The sequence below is a fragment of the Symphalangus syndactylus genome, chromosome 2 (assembly GCF_028878055.3).
Source record: "Symphalangus syndactylus isolate Jambi chromosome 2, NHGRI_mSymSyn1-v2.1_pri, whole genome shotgun sequence".
Taxonomy (NCBI): domain Eukaryota; kingdom Metazoa; phylum Chordata; class Mammalia; order Primates; family Hylobatidae; genus Symphalangus; species Symphalangus syndactylus.
This window is the reverse complement of record NC_072424.2, coordinates 71258798-71276980: the sequence shown is the minus strand read 5'-3', so window position 1 is coordinate 71276980 and position 18183 is coordinate 71258798. Positions and strand designations below refer to the sequence as shown.

The following is an 18183-nucleotide window of genomic DNA, read 5'->3' as shown; positions in this document are numbered from 1 at the left end:
AAAGCTGCGGTTGCTAAAAGCAGAGCGTCCAAAGCAGCACACACCTCGGCTGCCATCCTCGTTCTCCTCTGAGCATCCAGCGCGAGCTCAGAACCTGGAGGGAATCCTGGACCAGCAACCTGACTCCGCTCGGCACCGATTGGCTCCTGCCTCGGACCCCGCCCCCGAGGCCGGGGCGGCCATTTCGCCGGGACCCGCCCCTTGGCCCTGGGAATCGCCTCCTGGCAGGCCGGCTGTGCCTGCCACTCAGCCCGAGTGGCGGAGGCTCTCGGCTCGGAGCCCCGCCCCCTCCCCCCTAATTGATATTATTGGAGTGTGGAGCAAGCGGCCGGTCTGCAGTCGGAGACTTGCAGGCAGCAAACACGGTGCGAGCGAACAGGAGTGGGGGGGGGGAATTAAAAAAAGCTAAACGTGGAGCAGCCGATCGGGGACCGAGAAGGGGAATCGATGCAAGGAGCACAATAAAACAAAAGCTACTTCGGAACAAACAGCATTTAAAAATCCACGACTCAAGATAACTGAAACCTAAAATAAAACCTGCTCATGCACCATGGTTTTTCAAACTCGGTATCCTTCATGGATTATTTTATGCTACATCTGGCTGCTCCGCTTTGCACACACAGGGGAGGCGCAGGCTGCGAAGGAAGGTAAGGTGATGGGAAAGCAAAGTTTGTTCTGACTTATTTATTTAGATGTCTACCTGCACAAGCCAGCTCGTCCACGGCGCTGCCGGCCGCGCCTCCGGCGCCGGGCGACCCTCCCCCGCCGGCTCCCCGCCCCCTCACCGCTCGGGCCGCTCCTGGCGGACCAGCTAGCGCGAGCCAGGGCTATTCCGAGCCCTCTGCAGCCCTGTGCCCGGAGCCGTCCGTCCGACGGGTGCGGAATTTCTGGCGCGGGCAGTCTAGAGGGCGTGAGCAGCAACGGTGGTGGGGTGGGGTTGGAGGAACTGCCGGCGAGCTTATTTCTTAGTACCTCAGGCGGGTCATATCTCTCTCTAGCTCGGTCTTCCTTCTCTCCTCATTAGCCTTCTGTGGGAGCTGCGGCCAGAGTTGGGTTGGAGACTGGGAAATGCAGCCCCTATCGTCTCCGCCAGCCTGCCGGCGAGTGGCGGGAGCCCAGAGCCTTCCCAGAGGGACCGAGACTTCGGCGAGCTCGGAAAGCTCAGGTTACTAATGAAGTGCTCAATGCGTCTGAGGCGGCGGCGCGGACCTGCGGTTGGCGCTCGGCCGCCAGCGCGGAACAATAACGCCGCGGAGGTGAAGCGCGGCGTGCGGCGCGCGACCCGCGGGCCGGGGATGTCTCCATTCAGCGCGCGCTGCGCGTCGGGCCCAGCGGTCGTGGGGGCAGCGGCAGCCTAGCGGGCTTGGTCGGGCCATGGAGGCAGGGGGCGGGCTGGAGCTGTGCAATTTGTGAGGAGATGCCGCCTGGGCGACTCGAAGTCCCCAATTATTTGCCCCATAGTGCAGCAACTGAGGAATCCGAGTGGCCAATCCTTGCCAAAGACCTGAACCCTGAGGGTTGGTTCTGGTAAGAGAGGCAGGTTTCATTTGGCAAGCTGTTATAGATACGCCTGTATATGGTTATGTTTTCCTTCTTTGAACCTTTGACAGAAGGTAAAATACCTTTCGGTGCCTGTAGTTGGAGCTGGGGAAAAATAAACCCTGTCAATGGAAGTCTCTTGCTTTTGAGCAGTGTCACAATCCCACCCCCAACCCCCCTCATCCCCTCGCCCCTTGGTCTTTCAGGCTGTGTATCTAAGTTTCATTTTTTGATCTGTTAAAAGCAGAAGAGAAATAATTATTCCTGATGTGCAGAGGGAGAGGAATCTGTTATGAAATTTAGGTCATGGTGGTTATCGGGCGGGGGGTTGAGGGGACTTACATATAGGTCCTTGATTCATCTATTTCTGAAAACTTAGTGCGCCTTTTCTTTATTCTCATCGTGCGCTCGTCTTAGTTCACTCAAGCCCCTCTCCAGCTCGGCGCCACATTCTAGTCCTTTCAGCCTGACCTTCTGACCCCACTTTCCACATCTGCAACCTGTATAGATGCTGCACCCATTCAGAGAACCCCGTGCCTCCAAGCTGGCGGTTACGCGTTTGCAGATGGACGGACATCTGCTAGAAACGCACGCTCATCCCCCCAAAACCACATTTCTACTCCCTTGACGTTAGCGATCAGAAACCTTCAGCCCTGGCATCCTGTGATTCCTCTGGAATAGCGGACCAGAGGAAAAGTTTGCACCGCCGCGGCGAAACCCCGCGCGCGAACACACGCAGACTCGGGCTGGAGTTTGGGCTATAAATAACTGCATCACTAGGGGGAGAGGTTCCTGCAGCCAGAATGTCTAGTTCGCTTTGCTCTTCTGGGTGCAAGCTACGTGAAGAGGATTCTGATTCTAGGAGCCTGAATTCTTTAGATGCAGAAGTGTGATGTATAAAAGGCGCGGGGGCGGTGGGAGGGAGGGTGGTGATCTGTGGCTGGCGGGCGGCGAGTGCGCCCGGCTTCCAGGCGGCGAGGCTTCTAGGGCGCAGCGGCGACCGAGAGCTGGAGTTCTAGGAGCTCACAAGCCCCGAGGCGGCCCGCAGTACCCAAGGGCTAGTGCTGGAAACCGCTTGGAGCAGGTGCCGGGCCTTCCGGGGCATTTGGGGGTGGCTAGAGGAAGATAAGAAACTCCATTCCCTCGCTTTCCTTGTGCACGTTCTCTCGGGTAGGTCAGTTATCATCGCTACAGGGAGCGCGTGTCAGAGTCTGACGCTTGGAGGCAAAGTGCAGCTGCTACTTTTTCTCTCGGTAAATGCCGCCGCCGCCGCCTTTTCCTCAGAGGAGATGCTTCCCGAAAGCCACTCTCCTCTTCCCGACTCCTTCTCGAGCGAGGGCGCCACCGGCTCCCTGGAGTGCCCAGGTCTGGCAGAGGCGTAATGGATGCTTGGCGCGGCTGGCGCGCCCGTCTGGCAGCCCCCGCCCCGCCCCTCCGACGGCCCCGCCCCAGCCCCAGGACGCCAGCCTTTGCCCGCGCGGTCCTTGCCTGGGTCGGCCAGGGCGCGCCCCCAGTCTAGTCCCTTTCCCATCACCTGTTGGCCCTCACAGCGGGGCGCGAGCCCTGGAGTCCCAGGCCTGGCCCCCAGCGTCCGGGTGAGCCGAGGGACTGCGCCTCCGCGGGCGCAAAGGGAGGTTGGCACTCTGCTCCGAGCGGGAAGGGAAACGCGCTCTCTTGAGGGTTTAACCAGAGAGCAGACCCAGCAGAAGAGAGACGCACGGATCACTTGAGAGCGGCTTCTGATTAAACGTTCTGGGGCCCGGGTTCTATTTGTTTTAATTGGTTAGTTTGTTTCTCTCTTAACTTGGCTATCACTGCTCTCTGCTTAGGTCCCTAGCTTCCACCCCCAAGCTGAGCTGAGGGGTAGCAGAATGGCAATAAACAGTAATCTCGCAATGTTTATTTCACTCTCAGAAATGACCCAAGAAGGTCACCTGGATTTAAAATCCTGTTGTCTATATTCAGCACAAAAGAAAAATAAAATAAAAATAAAGAAAGCATCTCAAAAAGAGTAGAGTACCTGGCCACCCACCTTGTTTCCTTGTGCTTCATCTCTATTGTTGAGGATAAAAATAAACTTAAAAAATTACTTTTTATATAAATTCGCTAGTCCAACGATTTATCGATGTTACAAGTTGAAATACAAACTGGCATTTTGAAAGTGTTGTGGGTGCGTTTCTCATTTGAAAGGGAGTCAGATGTTTCTGATCAAGTTTTTTTTTTCCTGTCAGTTTCCCTGAGAGTCTTAAGTGTAAAACACTAAACAAAGAAACAACAACTACAACAACAAAAAACAAAAATCCTAGTGTCTCTATATCTATTTTAATTTACAATGAGTAACCTTGACTAGTGTGAAGGAATTAAACACATAATCGACTGTTCCTTTAAACACATAATCAATTGTTCTTTTGTTTTCTTATCATAACACATTTTTCTTGTCTTTCAAATACATATTTTATCCCTAGTGATTGAGTTGTATAATTATTAAAAGTTCATATAAGCATGTATTTTAAGTCAAAATTTTAACATTTTGCTGAGGTTGGTAAGCCTATTGACATACTTAAAATATATTCACTATTATTTCTGGACAAATTGATGCATTTGTCAAAATGGTGTAGAGTCAGATAAATATTTTTAAAGTGCAGAAACTCATGTAACTCAGAAACCAGTTTGACCAAAAGAGTGAGTGCTTTAGAAGAGTAATTGTCCAAAAAAGAAATAAAACATATGAAATAGAAATGTTATGTGTATTAATATATGACATTCTAATGCATTCTCATATTGATAGTATCAGGAGCATTTATAACACTTTATATACATATTAAATTAATTGCATTATGCTTTTTGATAGCATAAAAGTGAAGTACAAGTGATTAGAAGTCAGAGTTGATACCATTTTGAGAATTATCTATCACTTTGAAAATTTAAAAATTAAAAATGCTGAAAAAACTGATGTTTGACTAGCCTGAATAAAAATCTTGCAAATAATAGGCAATTTGGTTTTCTGATAACATTGCTTAACATAGTTGTTAACATTTCTGTATTCATTTTAGCTTAAGAAACGACACTGTATGTGAAAAGATTTTTTAAAAGATAAACTCCAGTTCTCAAAAGACAATAGAAAATACTGCTGGCAGAATGTTACGAATTAATGACTGGATCAAGAGTAATATAGGAATTATATCTTATTACGTTCATGTTATTATATTTGACAAAGTTTGAACAGCTCAATGGTTTACAAAACTATAATATATAATTACTGTAGAATTAATGTATCACATAAAATTTCTACCCTCATTTTTATTCTAATATTGCATTTTAAGATTTATTTTAATATTGTAATTAAAGAATACCAAATATAATATTGGCGTCTTAATATCTTTTTTCCTTTAAGGAAGTGGAATATATGTTTATCAGGAAGGTGTTCATTTCACCGTCATTTACATAAATAACTAAGATCTTAAGTCATACAATGACAGTTATATAAAAAGATTCACCTTAAAAATGTCTACATGTGTGATTAAGTGTTTCATGTAACATCTGGAAATACAACTTTCTTTTTCAGTACTACTGCTGGATTCTAAAGCACAACAAACAGAGTTGGAGTGGATTTCCTCTCCACCCAATGGGGTAAGTTTTTTTCATCATAAAATATCACTATTTTTAAAAATAAGAAACAAAACGTTTCCCTTCCCTCCAGGGTAATTATTCACACTCTTCATGTATAAACCGTTTAATTCCAAATATCTCGTCCAATATTATGTTGCATTTATAATGAGACATTGAGTTCTCTGACTAGAGAAGGTATACTTAGAACTTGGGGAAATGGAAAAAGAACAAACCTCATAGCCGTAGTCTTTTGAGTTCGTATTGTGTGGAATCATACCTTAGGGTCCAGGCTATAAATGCTAACTAATTACAGGGAACATTCCTTTCACAAACTCACTTAAACCTCTTTAGTTGCTTTATATTTCTAGTATAATCACCATGTCGGTGGTATATAATTCTTTAAATCAGTATGTAATGAATCTGTTTTCCTATTTTTAAAAGTTTCAGCATCATTCAAAATGTACTTTAAAATATAACTAAAAATGTACGATGTTCAACATTTTGGTATACAATTTACTACAAAATATTATATAGATTCTCCAAATTTATATTATGTGCTATCCACTGTTATTAATCAGAAATGATGGCAAAGCCTGCACATATTACAATAAAAATCTGCAATAGATATGAGTGAAAATTGTCCAATAATCTACCGAAATATTAGTAAATCTTTAAAAATACTAACCGTTATTTTTCATATGTAAATGTAGCTCAGTATCCGTGTCTTCAGATCTTGTTTTTAATTGTGAGAGAGGGCACATTCTTTATTCCTTATCAAGTAAGAGGGCTCTGAGAAAGGAGAAGATACCCTATTGCTATTTATGTTTATCTTTGGCATATTAAAAAGACTGTGTGGAGTATAAGTTATGATACAAAAACTGTAGCATATTTTGCAAAGAGAAGAATGAAAGTTTGAAAGAGATTGTTGAGATCATAAAATCAGCATGTCAGGAACTGAAAGCTTAAGAATGTAAAATATGAACAAAACAAATCTGTTTAAGATATTTAGAGTTTTCATTAAATTTAATTTTTAAGATTCCTTTCATTCATATTGTGGTTATCTGTATTGGTTATGATAAATTATAAATAAATGGCAACCATTTTACATATTAAATATAAAAATTCCATGAGTTGGAGGTATGAATATAATACCTTTCTTGAGATAAGTGGTTTCTGTGAGTAAAATAACACACATTATAGACAGCCATTCATGATAAAAAAATGAAACACCTTTCTTGCCAATGACAGATGTAGCCCATTTTCTACCATCCATCAATTAAAACAAATAGAGATGGAGGATGATTTTGTCTCTGAGGAGAAGTAAACTGATATATGATTGTAGTATTTCATCCATGTAATACACAAAATGACAAATTATGACTGTCAATGTTATCTTGGTCAAATGGGCTTTTATCAGTCCAAAGTATCTTGAGTTAACAGTTAACCCTACATATCTGTAGACATCAACACATAATATTAGAAAACAATGATCGACAATATTTTCTATATATGTGCAATAGGTTAGTTCGCATGTGACTAAATACCTAACTGTAAAGAAAATGTTCCTGAGACATAAGTTTTGAGAAAATATTTCTATAAACATACTATAAAAATGCAGTGTCTGAATGAAGACATTTTTCCCAAAGGCATCATTTGTGGAAATGTTCATAATGTCTTAGAAAGTGAGATAATAAAACAACAGTTGTGTTAAATGAATTTATGTAGTCTCAATGTTTGTAGTCTACATCATAGTTTTCCTGAAGCATTCCCCTCTGGAATAAAATTTTAAGTAAAAATAAAAATTAACTGGGTTTCAAGGGTGGTAAAATTGATTTTTCTTATACAGAATAAAAGAATAAATTTGTTCTTGAAGTTAGATAAAGGAATTCGTAGGCTATATTCTTTTAAAATAATTAGCTTTGCTTTCTTCAAACTGCGGAGTTGTTAAAAAGGAGCACATTTATCTTTGGAGCTTTTGATTTTTTGGTAGATATCATTATTAGTTTTACTTCTTTTAGCAATTTCAATCTCATTAAGAGACCGAAATCTACCCATCCAAATGGATGAATTTGGTTATATTTGGCTGATTGCCATTCAAATTGTAGGCAGCTAACTTAAACAAAGGGAAGATATGCATACTGTTAACTAGTCACAAATGCAAGTTGAGCTGAGTAAAAGCTGAACATTAAAATGGGTTCTTTGCTACATTTCAGTACCTTTGATGATATTAGGCTGTGTATAACAAAATCATACCAAATATATAACATCATCAAAGAAATTTCCAAATTGTATTATATTGCTAATTCGTCAGTCTTGTTAATTTTCTAAGGACTGGTTTTAAAAGTATACATTAATATTGTACAAAACATTTAAATAAATCAATACTCAAATCAAGTATTTCAAATAAAAGTATTTACCACATGATTTTTATTTTCTCATCGTCTTTTCTTGAAACAATGGTTTAAATATTGCATGCTATGCAACTTTGGACTTGAACACAAATGTTTTGTATTTGAATTTTTAATTGGGGAAATTAATATTAACAGATGACAATTTCATTATTCACAAATACAAAGTGGGAAACTTTTTAATAATTGTAAGAAAAAAACAAATTATTCATTTAGGCATTTAAGACTCCTAGGTGAAATGATTTTATTGATTAATGAGCGACAGAATATTATATATGGTTTAATAGTCTGAAATTGTTGCAAATTCTGACAAATGCACTTTTTTCTTTTTTTGAGAAAATATTTAATATAGATTTGTTTGTAGTGTACATTATATCAACATATAAATGGACATTTTTAAACATCTGATATTTTTCCTGTCAGAAAGTTTATATTAAATATGATCCAGCATGCAGATTTGCCATGTACATTTGATTGTCTATTGAAAGCAATGTATTTATAAAAATGAATCATACTCTTATAACTACTTATAGTTATGTGGCTTTGTATACAATATATATAACACTGGAATAAATAAATAGCTCTGTAAAATGTTACTTCCTTATATCTCATTTTGAAAAGGTTGTAAAATATTCCAAATTATAAATATCAACACGTTGTTGAATGCTTTATTCAGCGTACTGTTGGCATTTTCTTCTTCATGTTTTTAAGTACTCTGCAATCATAAGTATGATATGGCCACTTAAAATGTCAACTGAGTTATCAAAAATTCTGCCAGGCATCCATATGTACATACTTTCACTGGTAATTTAAATAATTGTGAGCTTTAGTCTATAAAAATTACAATCTCAATGGAGAACATAAACATAAGCAAACATGTAAAAAAGAAACACTAATATACTGACAAAAAGATATTAAACAAAATGAAATATTTATTGTATGTATACACAAAGCAAGCAGCATAAGTATGTTCCACCACCAGGATGAAGCAGAACTTGGAATCTTACATTCTCTGGTTTATAGTTTTGCCAGGATAGGAATCAACCTGACTTTTTCGAAGATGCGTATTTGTGAAGTACTTGCACTTTCAAAAGCAAAATGTTATTTTTTGCTGAATGACTGATGACCTTTTTTCAAATTTTACAGTGGGAAGAAATTAGTGGTTTGGATGAGAACTATACCCCGATACGAACATACCAGGTGTGCCAAGTTATGGAGCCCAACCAAAACAACTGGCTGCGGACTAACTGGATTTCTAAAGGCAATGCACAAAGGATTTTTGTAGAATTGAAATTCACCCTGAGGGATTGTAACAGTCTTCCTGGAGTACTGGGAACTTGCAAGGAAACATTTAATTTGTACTATTATGAAACAGACTATGACACTGGCAGGAATATAAGAGAAAACCTCTATGTAAAAATAGACACCATTGCTGCAGATGAAAGTTTTACCCAAGGTGACCTTGGTGAAAGAAAGATGAAGCTTAACACTGAGGTGAGAGAGATTGGACCTTTGTCTAAAAAGGGATTCTATCTTGCCTTTCAGGATGTAGGGGCTTGCATAGCTTTGGTTTCTGTCAAAGTGTACTACAAGAAGTGCTGGTCCATTATTGAGAACTTAGCTATCTTTCCAGATACAGTGACTGGTTCAGAATTTTCCTCTTTAGTCGAGGTTCGAGGGACGTGTGTCAGCAGTGCAGAGGAAGAAGCGGAAAACTCCCCCAGGATGCACTGCAGTGCAGAAGGAGAATGGTTAGTGCCCATTGGAAAATGTATCTGCAAAGCGGGCTACCAGCAAAAAGGAGACACCTGTGAACGTAAGTAATGTGTCCTATTAAAACTCTACTTTGCCTTTTTAAATTTCAATATCAGACATTTTAAACATTAATAGTTATTTGAATACGTGAATCTGCTCTGGAGGCTAAGAGGGCTGTGAATAAGAGCTCTAGTGACAGGCAGGGCACAAACGAGTACATTTACAAACTTTTAGAATTATCTTATATAAATACTATAATACAAAATTTTCAAATTTCACTTACTAAATCTCTGTGGTTACTTCTGAGAAAGGTGTGTGTGTGTTTTTTTTTTTTTTTTTTTTTTTTTTTTGGACTAAGTACCAAAATGACCACATTTTTGTGGAAGTGGGCCAAAGTAAAGTTTTAATTATTATAGTACACCAGTTGCATGTTTTGAAACAATCATGTGTGAATTAGTAAACCTTTTTCTTCGTTTTATAAAACCGTTTTTTTTTCTCTTTCCTAGCCTTATGTGGCTAAATATTTAAAACTATGTCAAAAACTATGTCATATGGGCCTTCAAGACTGATAGATATTCTGTTTCTAGGTTTCATGAAAATAAATTATAAAGTTACGTTACTAGTGTCTCTTTTAAACTTACGATATGTAAAATATAATACATTAAAAATAACATAATACATTAAAAATAACACATATATCTATATATATTTTTACGCCAGAGCCAGAAGCACAGGTTTTATACTTGCAATTCTTAGTTGAGCTAAAGGGGACCACTGATAATAATAACTATTATAACTAATTTTTCTTGATAACTTAGTATGTGCAGACATCCTCCATTGCCTTTACATATGCAAGCTTATTTAATGAGGTAGGTATCATTATCATTTATATTTTACACAATAAAAAAAAGAGGATATCAAGAGTAAATAGCTTGCTTGCATTTACATTAGTAATATTTGTCTGAGCTTAAATTCAAACTTGAGACATTCTGACTTTAGCGCCTAGGCCACAATATTGCCCTAGTTTTAATCTCAAAGCAAGGAGAATCTTAGGAAATACTGTTTCATGGCTCATAGTGTTTAGGTGCCTCATATACATATATAAATTGGATTACTTCCCCATAAAATTCTCATTCTAGTAGAATATTTTTAAAATTAAATAATTAAAAAAAAATTACACCTGTTCTATACAGTACTGAACCCAGGAGCCACATGTGGCTCTTTAGGTTTCGAAAAATGACTATTCTACATTGAGATGTGCTGTAAGTATAAGTTACACACTGGATTTCAAAGCCGTACTGCAAAAAAAAAAAAAAAAAAAAAAAGAAAAAAAAGTAACATATATCCTTAACAATTTTTAAATGTTGATTACATGTGGAAATAATCATATTTTAGATATACTGGGCTAGATAGAGGATAATATTAAAATTTCAGCTGTTTCTTTTACTCTTTTTTAGTGTGGCTAGAAATTTTAAAATTGCATTTGTGGCTTACATTGTGTTTGCATTGGATATACTTTTCAAATGGAGTAGTAACTGAGCAAATATCTTTTTCCGTCCTATTCAGAGAGTTAAATACTTCATGTGGATGGCTGCTAAGCATGTAAACTACCTATGGCTCTGCACTCAATTATCATCTTCACCAGAGGTGACTTTGTGAAGTGAACTCTGAGCAAAACAAATGGAGATGATACAGGTTCAGGTCCCATAGGCCAGTTTAGCAGTCTCCTTTTATGTCCCTGAAGGAGTCAAACCTGTCTCCCATTGTCCTCTTTCCCTTTCCCTCACTGGCAGTATTTCTAATTGAGTAGAAAATCCTGCAGTTTCCATATATGTGGAAATCAGAAACTGATGAAGATTTATCCCTGCTTGTAGGCAAAATGCTATTCCACTGGGTAAGTAGAGAAATACTCTCAGTGAACTAATCAATTCAATGAAAGGCAGCGTTCCTATTGACAAGAGGTTAGCAGTTACTTGAAAGTGATGGTGGATTCAGCAGTAACTGTTACAAAAAATTTTAGGAACATTATTGCACTTTAGCTGTGAAAGGAGCAGTTTCAATATTATGCAGATCTTGATTGATATGAAAAAGGAACTTAAAACTTTTACACAATTAAAATGGGAAAAATAATGAAGTAGAAATACATATAAAAGTACACAATTAAATTTATCCGAGAAAAGATAGGAAATAACATTAAAGGCCCTGTGTTTTAAAGGTTTTAAAGAAGATTATGGGTTTTTGTGGCAGTTGTTTCACTTTGTGTAATTTAACTCATTTATTTGTTAAGAAAATGTGATTTCCACATTTATTCATAAGAAAATGTGAACAGGAACTCTTCGAGTTTTATGCTTCTAATTATAGAATTTAGTAAGAAAAGCAGTCTTAAACCACAGTAAATAGATATATTTATCATGAAAAATAAACCTCAATTTATTTCAAATGAGAAAAATCATCTCATTAAACGTGGTATTATAAAATTACTTACATTCGTCAAATTTAATTGCAAGAATTGAAACATTTTACTACAAAAATTATTGTTACCTGCAAACTATACCAAGGTATTTAAAAATAAAATAAAATTACTCCACTGTCATCTTCATTAATTCTGCTTTTGAATACTTGAAATTAGGTACTAATATTATAATAACAGTTAATTAAAAAATAAAAATACATGGTTAAAGGAGGCAAGATGCCGCTTTATGGTTCAATCGAAAGAATATGTGTGCGTTGTTGTAAGTCAAGCAAATTGCTTATGACATAACTTTCTTAATTTTTAGCCCTGGTGATGTTGACAAAGGAATTAAATACCTTCTACTTAACCATGGAACTATGTTCACTTGCAAAAACACTTCCCTTCTTGGCATAATTCCAATGCATTGCTGCAAGAGTACTTGCCTCTGGAATCACTCCAGGCTTGCCTTTATAGTATTCTTCCTGTTTCCTTTCAATGATCCTGTTAAGAGTTTGAAAACAAATTCCAGTCCCATATTGAGGAAAATTAATGTGTTTGGGAGAGGATGCTAGTGAGTTCCTAGCCAAATGAGAGTGGTTAGCCACTTAAAGGCAAGTTTATCTGGGCACATTTTGAAGTAGCAGCCCATTGTGATGTTTGCTAGAAGACAATATGAAATATGAATAACTATAAAAAACTGATTGTAGGTTTGATGATGTAAAAGCTTTTCTTCATGACTGAAAAAATAACTCAATTTTGAAAACCAAATGCTTCTCAAGACTAATATGTGGAGAACTTCTGTCCAATTCTCAAACATAGTATTTTTATGAGGACATCTCTTTATATTGATTTAAGAATTTATAATTTCATTTAGTATACTTTTATTGTCATTTTTTTAAAATTTACAAGTTATGTAACAACTTTGATGCAAACTAGCCAATACACTTTCTTAGATAAAAAGTATAGTTATTTTAAAAATTGAGAGATCCTGTTACATTTTACGTATGTAAATATTTTGGGAAGACTAATAAAATAAAGCTACTGAAATGTATTTCAATTTTTGTAACTTTTATACAATTTTATTCCATTTAGAAAGTAGAATAGTGCTTGTCAAAGTGTGGATCTGGATATTATAACTTGGATTTGCATAGAGAGTTTGCAGTTTATACTGAACAGTCACATTCATTTTCTCATTTAAACCTCACCACATCACTAAGATGTGGAAAATATTATTATTTTTCTCTCTCTTACAACATATGAAGAAACCAAAGCTCAGAGATATTAATAAGTAACAAAATTGGATAAGAATTCAAAAATCCTGTTTACCAATTCAAGTCTTTTTTCCTCACTCCACTACTTCTCTAAAATTTGTTCTGGACTTTACCCAGTAGATTTTAGTTACTAAAAAACTAATGAAACTTTATGCCATGTAGGGTGACCATATGCCCAATATGCCTGGGATAATTGTTTTTTTAATTAACACTGCTTCTTTTTGCTTTGAAAAGTGTTTTTTCTGATTTGGATGATAATCCTACTTGTGAAAAATTCTTCTCATTTGGAAGTAAAAAATTCAAAGACATAAGATTTACATGCACATATATCAGAATATAGAAATGTGATTTACTTGTATTACTTATATTGCTTAATTTAAATTTTCTGAAAGCAAATATGTAAAATTTTTCTTTCAGATGATTTCATGTAAAGGAGAATTCAAGTAATCATACATTTATAATTTTTATAAGAACTTTTCCTCAGATTTTTAATAGTTTCTATTAATGTTAAGAGGTCTATCATTATTTTAATAATATATAATTTATGACCATATGTATAATTTAACAAATGAAACAATACATTCAATTTTATAGCATTAACAATGTTTAAACTCTGTTTCTTGATCAAAGTTTTTGAAAACTGCCTTTATTTTCGCAGACAAGTAGCATGTAATTTGTACCATGAAATTTTCATAACAAATGAGTCTTTAGTATTTATAGTCATATATATATATATATATATATATATATATATATATATACACAGATATACAGAAATGTAAGAAACACCAGTGGGTTAATAGCTTAGATGCGAGAGTCACAGTTTCAAAATGCTGGTTTCACAACTTACTAGGTGCATAAAGTAGGACAATCTCTCTAAACCTTAATTTCCTTAAGTATAAAATGGGGCTAATAAAAATAGTACCTCCTTCATAGGGTTCTTGTCAGAATTGAATGAAGAAATGTATGTACAAATCCTAAAAATAGCATGTGGGACATAGCAAATAATCAATGAATGCTTATTATTAGTAATAAAGCAAGGAATTTGCTAGGTAAAGAAACCTCATGGTAATGAACAAATGAACATGTATCTCACAGGCCACACATAGTTAAATATCCTTTAAGCAAGTAATTCCACACCCGTTAATTTATCTAAGAAGGCATTTCAATTAAAAAGTATTTTACATAACCCCTTTTTTCCACCAGCAGTGTATGCAATTTTAATTATTGAAAATAACCTAAATCTCCAAAGTTAAGGTGTATCACCTTGATTGAACTTAGTCTATAGAATATCAATGATGCTATAAAGGAATTTTGAATTTGTATTAATAATTTTGAATGAAAAAACAAAAATTTGTATAAAATGACATTTAGAATTATGCAAAATATGCATAGGAAAAAGAATAGATGGTAGTCTAACAATTAATGTATCCATGTAGTGAGATTCTGGGTGATCTTTTGTTCTGTCTATAATTCAAAACATCTTGAACATTAACTTTTATTTTTGTACACTATAATTTTAAGTTCTAAGTAACCAGGTAGCTTATATAAAGACAACTTGAATTGTATCTCCAAAATACGGGTTTTTTAATTAAGTTTGTTTATAAACACAAGGCTCAGGTACTACAGCAGTAGTAAGTGGCAAGTATGGTTTAAATTATATAAAAGGTAGAAGATATTAATAGAAGGCATTCCATAAATACAGCTCATAGATTTTATTCATTTTTAGTTGTTAATAGATACCAAATCCTATTTTAAGTACTTGCATGTATTAAGTAATTTAACCTTAATGGGAGGTGTTACTAATTTAGTCTAATAGAATGAGACTATTATTACCCAGTTTAAAAGAGAATAAATACTCTTACTGTAAAAAGTATATGTCTCTCTCTCTCTCTCCCTCACTCTCTCCCTCTCTCTAAACATGTATATATATATATATATATATATATATATATGATTATATGTATACATACATACATATATATGGTTATATAGCTTATATAAGTTTGTATATACATAAATTCATGAATAAAAACAATGTAAGGAAACTGAAGCATAGTGATTTTGGGTTAAGTACTTATGATCACAGAGTGGTGAACTGCTTTTTAATCAAGCTAGTCTGGCTTCAGAATCCTTATTCCTAACCAATACCCTGGATCATGTCTTTGTAGAGGAACATTTTATCTATTGCAAAGTCTTTTATGAACATAAACTTTCTTCAGAACATCTTGAAAGGTGATAGAAATCTGAACATTTTCTTTCATTTATCATAATTTCGAAATATGTGTCTCTACCTTTCCTAACATCCTAAATATTTCACTTGCTTTGTCATTCTCTTTTTGATTCCAGTTCTTTCTTTAGATGGCCATCAGATTGTATTTTGTAAAACACAACATGGTATCATTATTCAGAAAGCGTCAGGATTCTAATTACCTGGAAAAATTATCTGTATTTTAAACTTGCATGTAAATTTCCTCATCTTCACCTTATCTTCTTTTCTAACTTTCAGTCACATTTTTATCACAGTTGAAGCCCCTGCTCCCTCTGCCTGATACTGTTCTCTCACTCTACCTTAAGCATGCCCATAGATATTTCTACGATTTCTCATTATTTAACATTTGGCCTCAACTAAAAAGAAAAAAATTAACAATTATATATCTCACAATTTTCTATTATACTTTAATTATATGCATTCTTGAAGAGGCTTCCCTAGCTTCTTTTTCAAATTCTGATGTTGGTTACTGGCAGTACCATTCTCCTTGTTCTTAATCTATCTTGTTTTTTCCTATGTAGGTACCATATCTTTTCTTATGGTCTCCCTGTTGTAGAAATTCTGCGTTTCCTTAAAATATCAAATTAAATACCACGTATACCCTGTTAGGTGATCTCTCCTTTTTCTTTTTCTTTTTTTCAAGAGATGAGTGGTGCCATGTTGCCCAGGTGGGAGTGCAGTGGCTATTCACAGGTGCAACCGTAGTAGATCATAGCACACTACAGCCTGGCACTCCTGGGCTCAAGTGATCCTCTCTGCCTCCACTCCCAAGTAGCTGGGACTACAGGCACCTGCCACTATGCCTGGCTTCTCTTTTTGAATACTTAGACTTTGCCCTTTCCCTAGGGGAATCATTGCATGCTATCTTATTTTATTCATTGTCTTTTCCTCTTAAAGATTCTATTTTTTAAAACAGCTAAACCTTGTGATTATTTTTTACCTACCCGCCATGATACCTAGCAGTTTCTTACACCACCTTAGCCTTCCAATAAATATTTATGAAATTGCTTAAAGAATTACTCATAAACTACCCACTGGAAAAGCAAATATTTTCTTTCTCTGAATTCATTTAATTCAATGAATTTAAATTAATTTCAATGCAATTAATTTAATTTCTTGTATATGGCTAGTCTGTATGAGTAGTCTTAAACTTTGTGAGGATGGGTGTCCTTAACTACATTCCATTTAGGATAAAATGCTAATAATTAGCAAACATAAACAGGACTCTCTTCTGGAGTTGAAGAATTTATTCGTGTGAAGATAATATAACTGTTATTTATTGTCACATTCTCATTCTTTCTTACTGTCTTTATGTGTCTTTTCAATTTCTCCCTTTCCCTACTCTGAGAAAACAAAAGGCATTTCACCCTTGTTATCATTATTTATGTCTTAAGAAACAGAGAGCCTGATAACATTTTCTATATTAAGAAGGCCTTGAAATGTGTTTATATTATATGGGAAAGCAACTTTTGTTATAAAATTATATTGTTTTGCTTCCAAATTATATATTATAAATATTAGTTTGGGTTGGAAAACAAAAAATAACAGAAAGAGACAAAACATGATAATTATCCCTAAGCTAATATTACCCTATTGTCTCTATAAGTGGGAAATTACATAAATTCCATATTATGTCAAAACGTATTTCTCCTATTTGAGTTATACCTACACATATTACCTTTACAATTTTTTTACGCCCTTCATTAAATTATTCACGTTCAGAAACTCAAAATACTTGTTTTAAGACATTTTTGGATAGGTAACATACACAGATCTAGAACAAATGTCATCCCTGTGACCCAGTTCCACAGTATATTTTCCCAGGTACAACTATTGTTATTAGTTTCTTGTGTACCTTGCAAAGATAATTGCTCTTACTTTCTTTAAAAACATGGAGAAATGTCATTTTGTTGCTTAAAATTAGAATCATGTCACAATTTCCAGTTAGAACATTGTAGGTTTTATTTGAAATTATACTTCTTTTTACCCATATTTAGTCATCTTTGTTCTCACAATGCATTTAACATGGTACTTATTCAGTAAATAAAGAAGGATAGAAAGAACTGATGAAAGGGGGGAGAACATAAGGAAATATGGAAGGAAATAGGAAATTAATGTGTCTGATTTAGTTTTCTGTGGTTTGTTGGTTTAGTGTGACTTCAGAGTGTTTCTAATTAACCTAGTATTGGGAAGTATATGGTCAGTCTTTTATAAATTTCTAGTGGAAGTTTAAATTGGCATCAGTTTCTGGCAGGCAGTGTTATAATACAAATCAATTATGCCTTAAAATTTTGCATTTGATATGATTTTTCTGTGTAATTTGTAGCTATTTTCTGTAAGATAATCACTAATCTATGAAATATTCATGATGATATTGTCTATCATTAGTTATTTTGTAGAAATAATAATTTCGTGGGAGAATTTTGACACAGCTATATATTTGATATTTTTCTCTATGTCCATACAAATATGATACATGAATACCAGAGGAAAGATTTCAGAAAATCTTTTTGTTTCAATTTTTCTCACATTTAAATAACTTTAAATTACCTCATCCCCTGCAAAATATCTCACATATTTAGTTTTATGGATGCATGTCTTCATTAGGATATTCATGTAAGTTTAATATATGAAAAGTAGAAGGTCACATGCACAGATAAGTTATTTTTTAATCTGATAGTAAAACAACTCAATTTAGAATTTAGTTCAAATTAATGAGTTATAGATGTTATTTTTTGTTTTCTACCCGTGTTACACACTTTGGCTAAAGTTACGGAATCTGTAGGTATATGTTACAATATTAATCTCGAATGATAGCATTTCTCAGGAAGCCAAAGTGATACATCAGCTGAAACAAATGTGCATTATTTTTCTTAG

The 18183-nt window shown here is 35.7% G+C and overlaps 1 protein-coding gene across 10 annotated transcripts in view; it reads left to right on the top strand.

Moving 5' to 3' along the window:
- The first annotated feature begins 330 nt into the window (after positions 1-330).
- EPHA7 (EPH receptor A7) overlaps positions 331-18183 on the top strand; it is a 183017-nt gene continuing 165164 nt past the window's right edge. For 7 of the 10 annotated variants that reach the window (XM_055258985.2, XM_055258976.2, XM_055258972.2 and 4 more), the window contains exons 1-3: positions 331-647; positions 5105-5169; positions 8703-9372. In XM_055258985.2, the coding sequence (XP_055114960.1) occupies positions 551-647; positions 5105-5169; positions 8703-9372 (832 nt within the window). In that variant the 5' untranslated portion in view covers positions 331-550. Of the gene's footprint in view, positions 648-3299; positions 3322-5104; positions 5170-8702; positions 9373-18183 lie in introns of those variants that run through there. The other 3 variants (XM_055258951.2, XM_055258993.2, XM_063619537.1) reach the window with 2 other exon arrangements.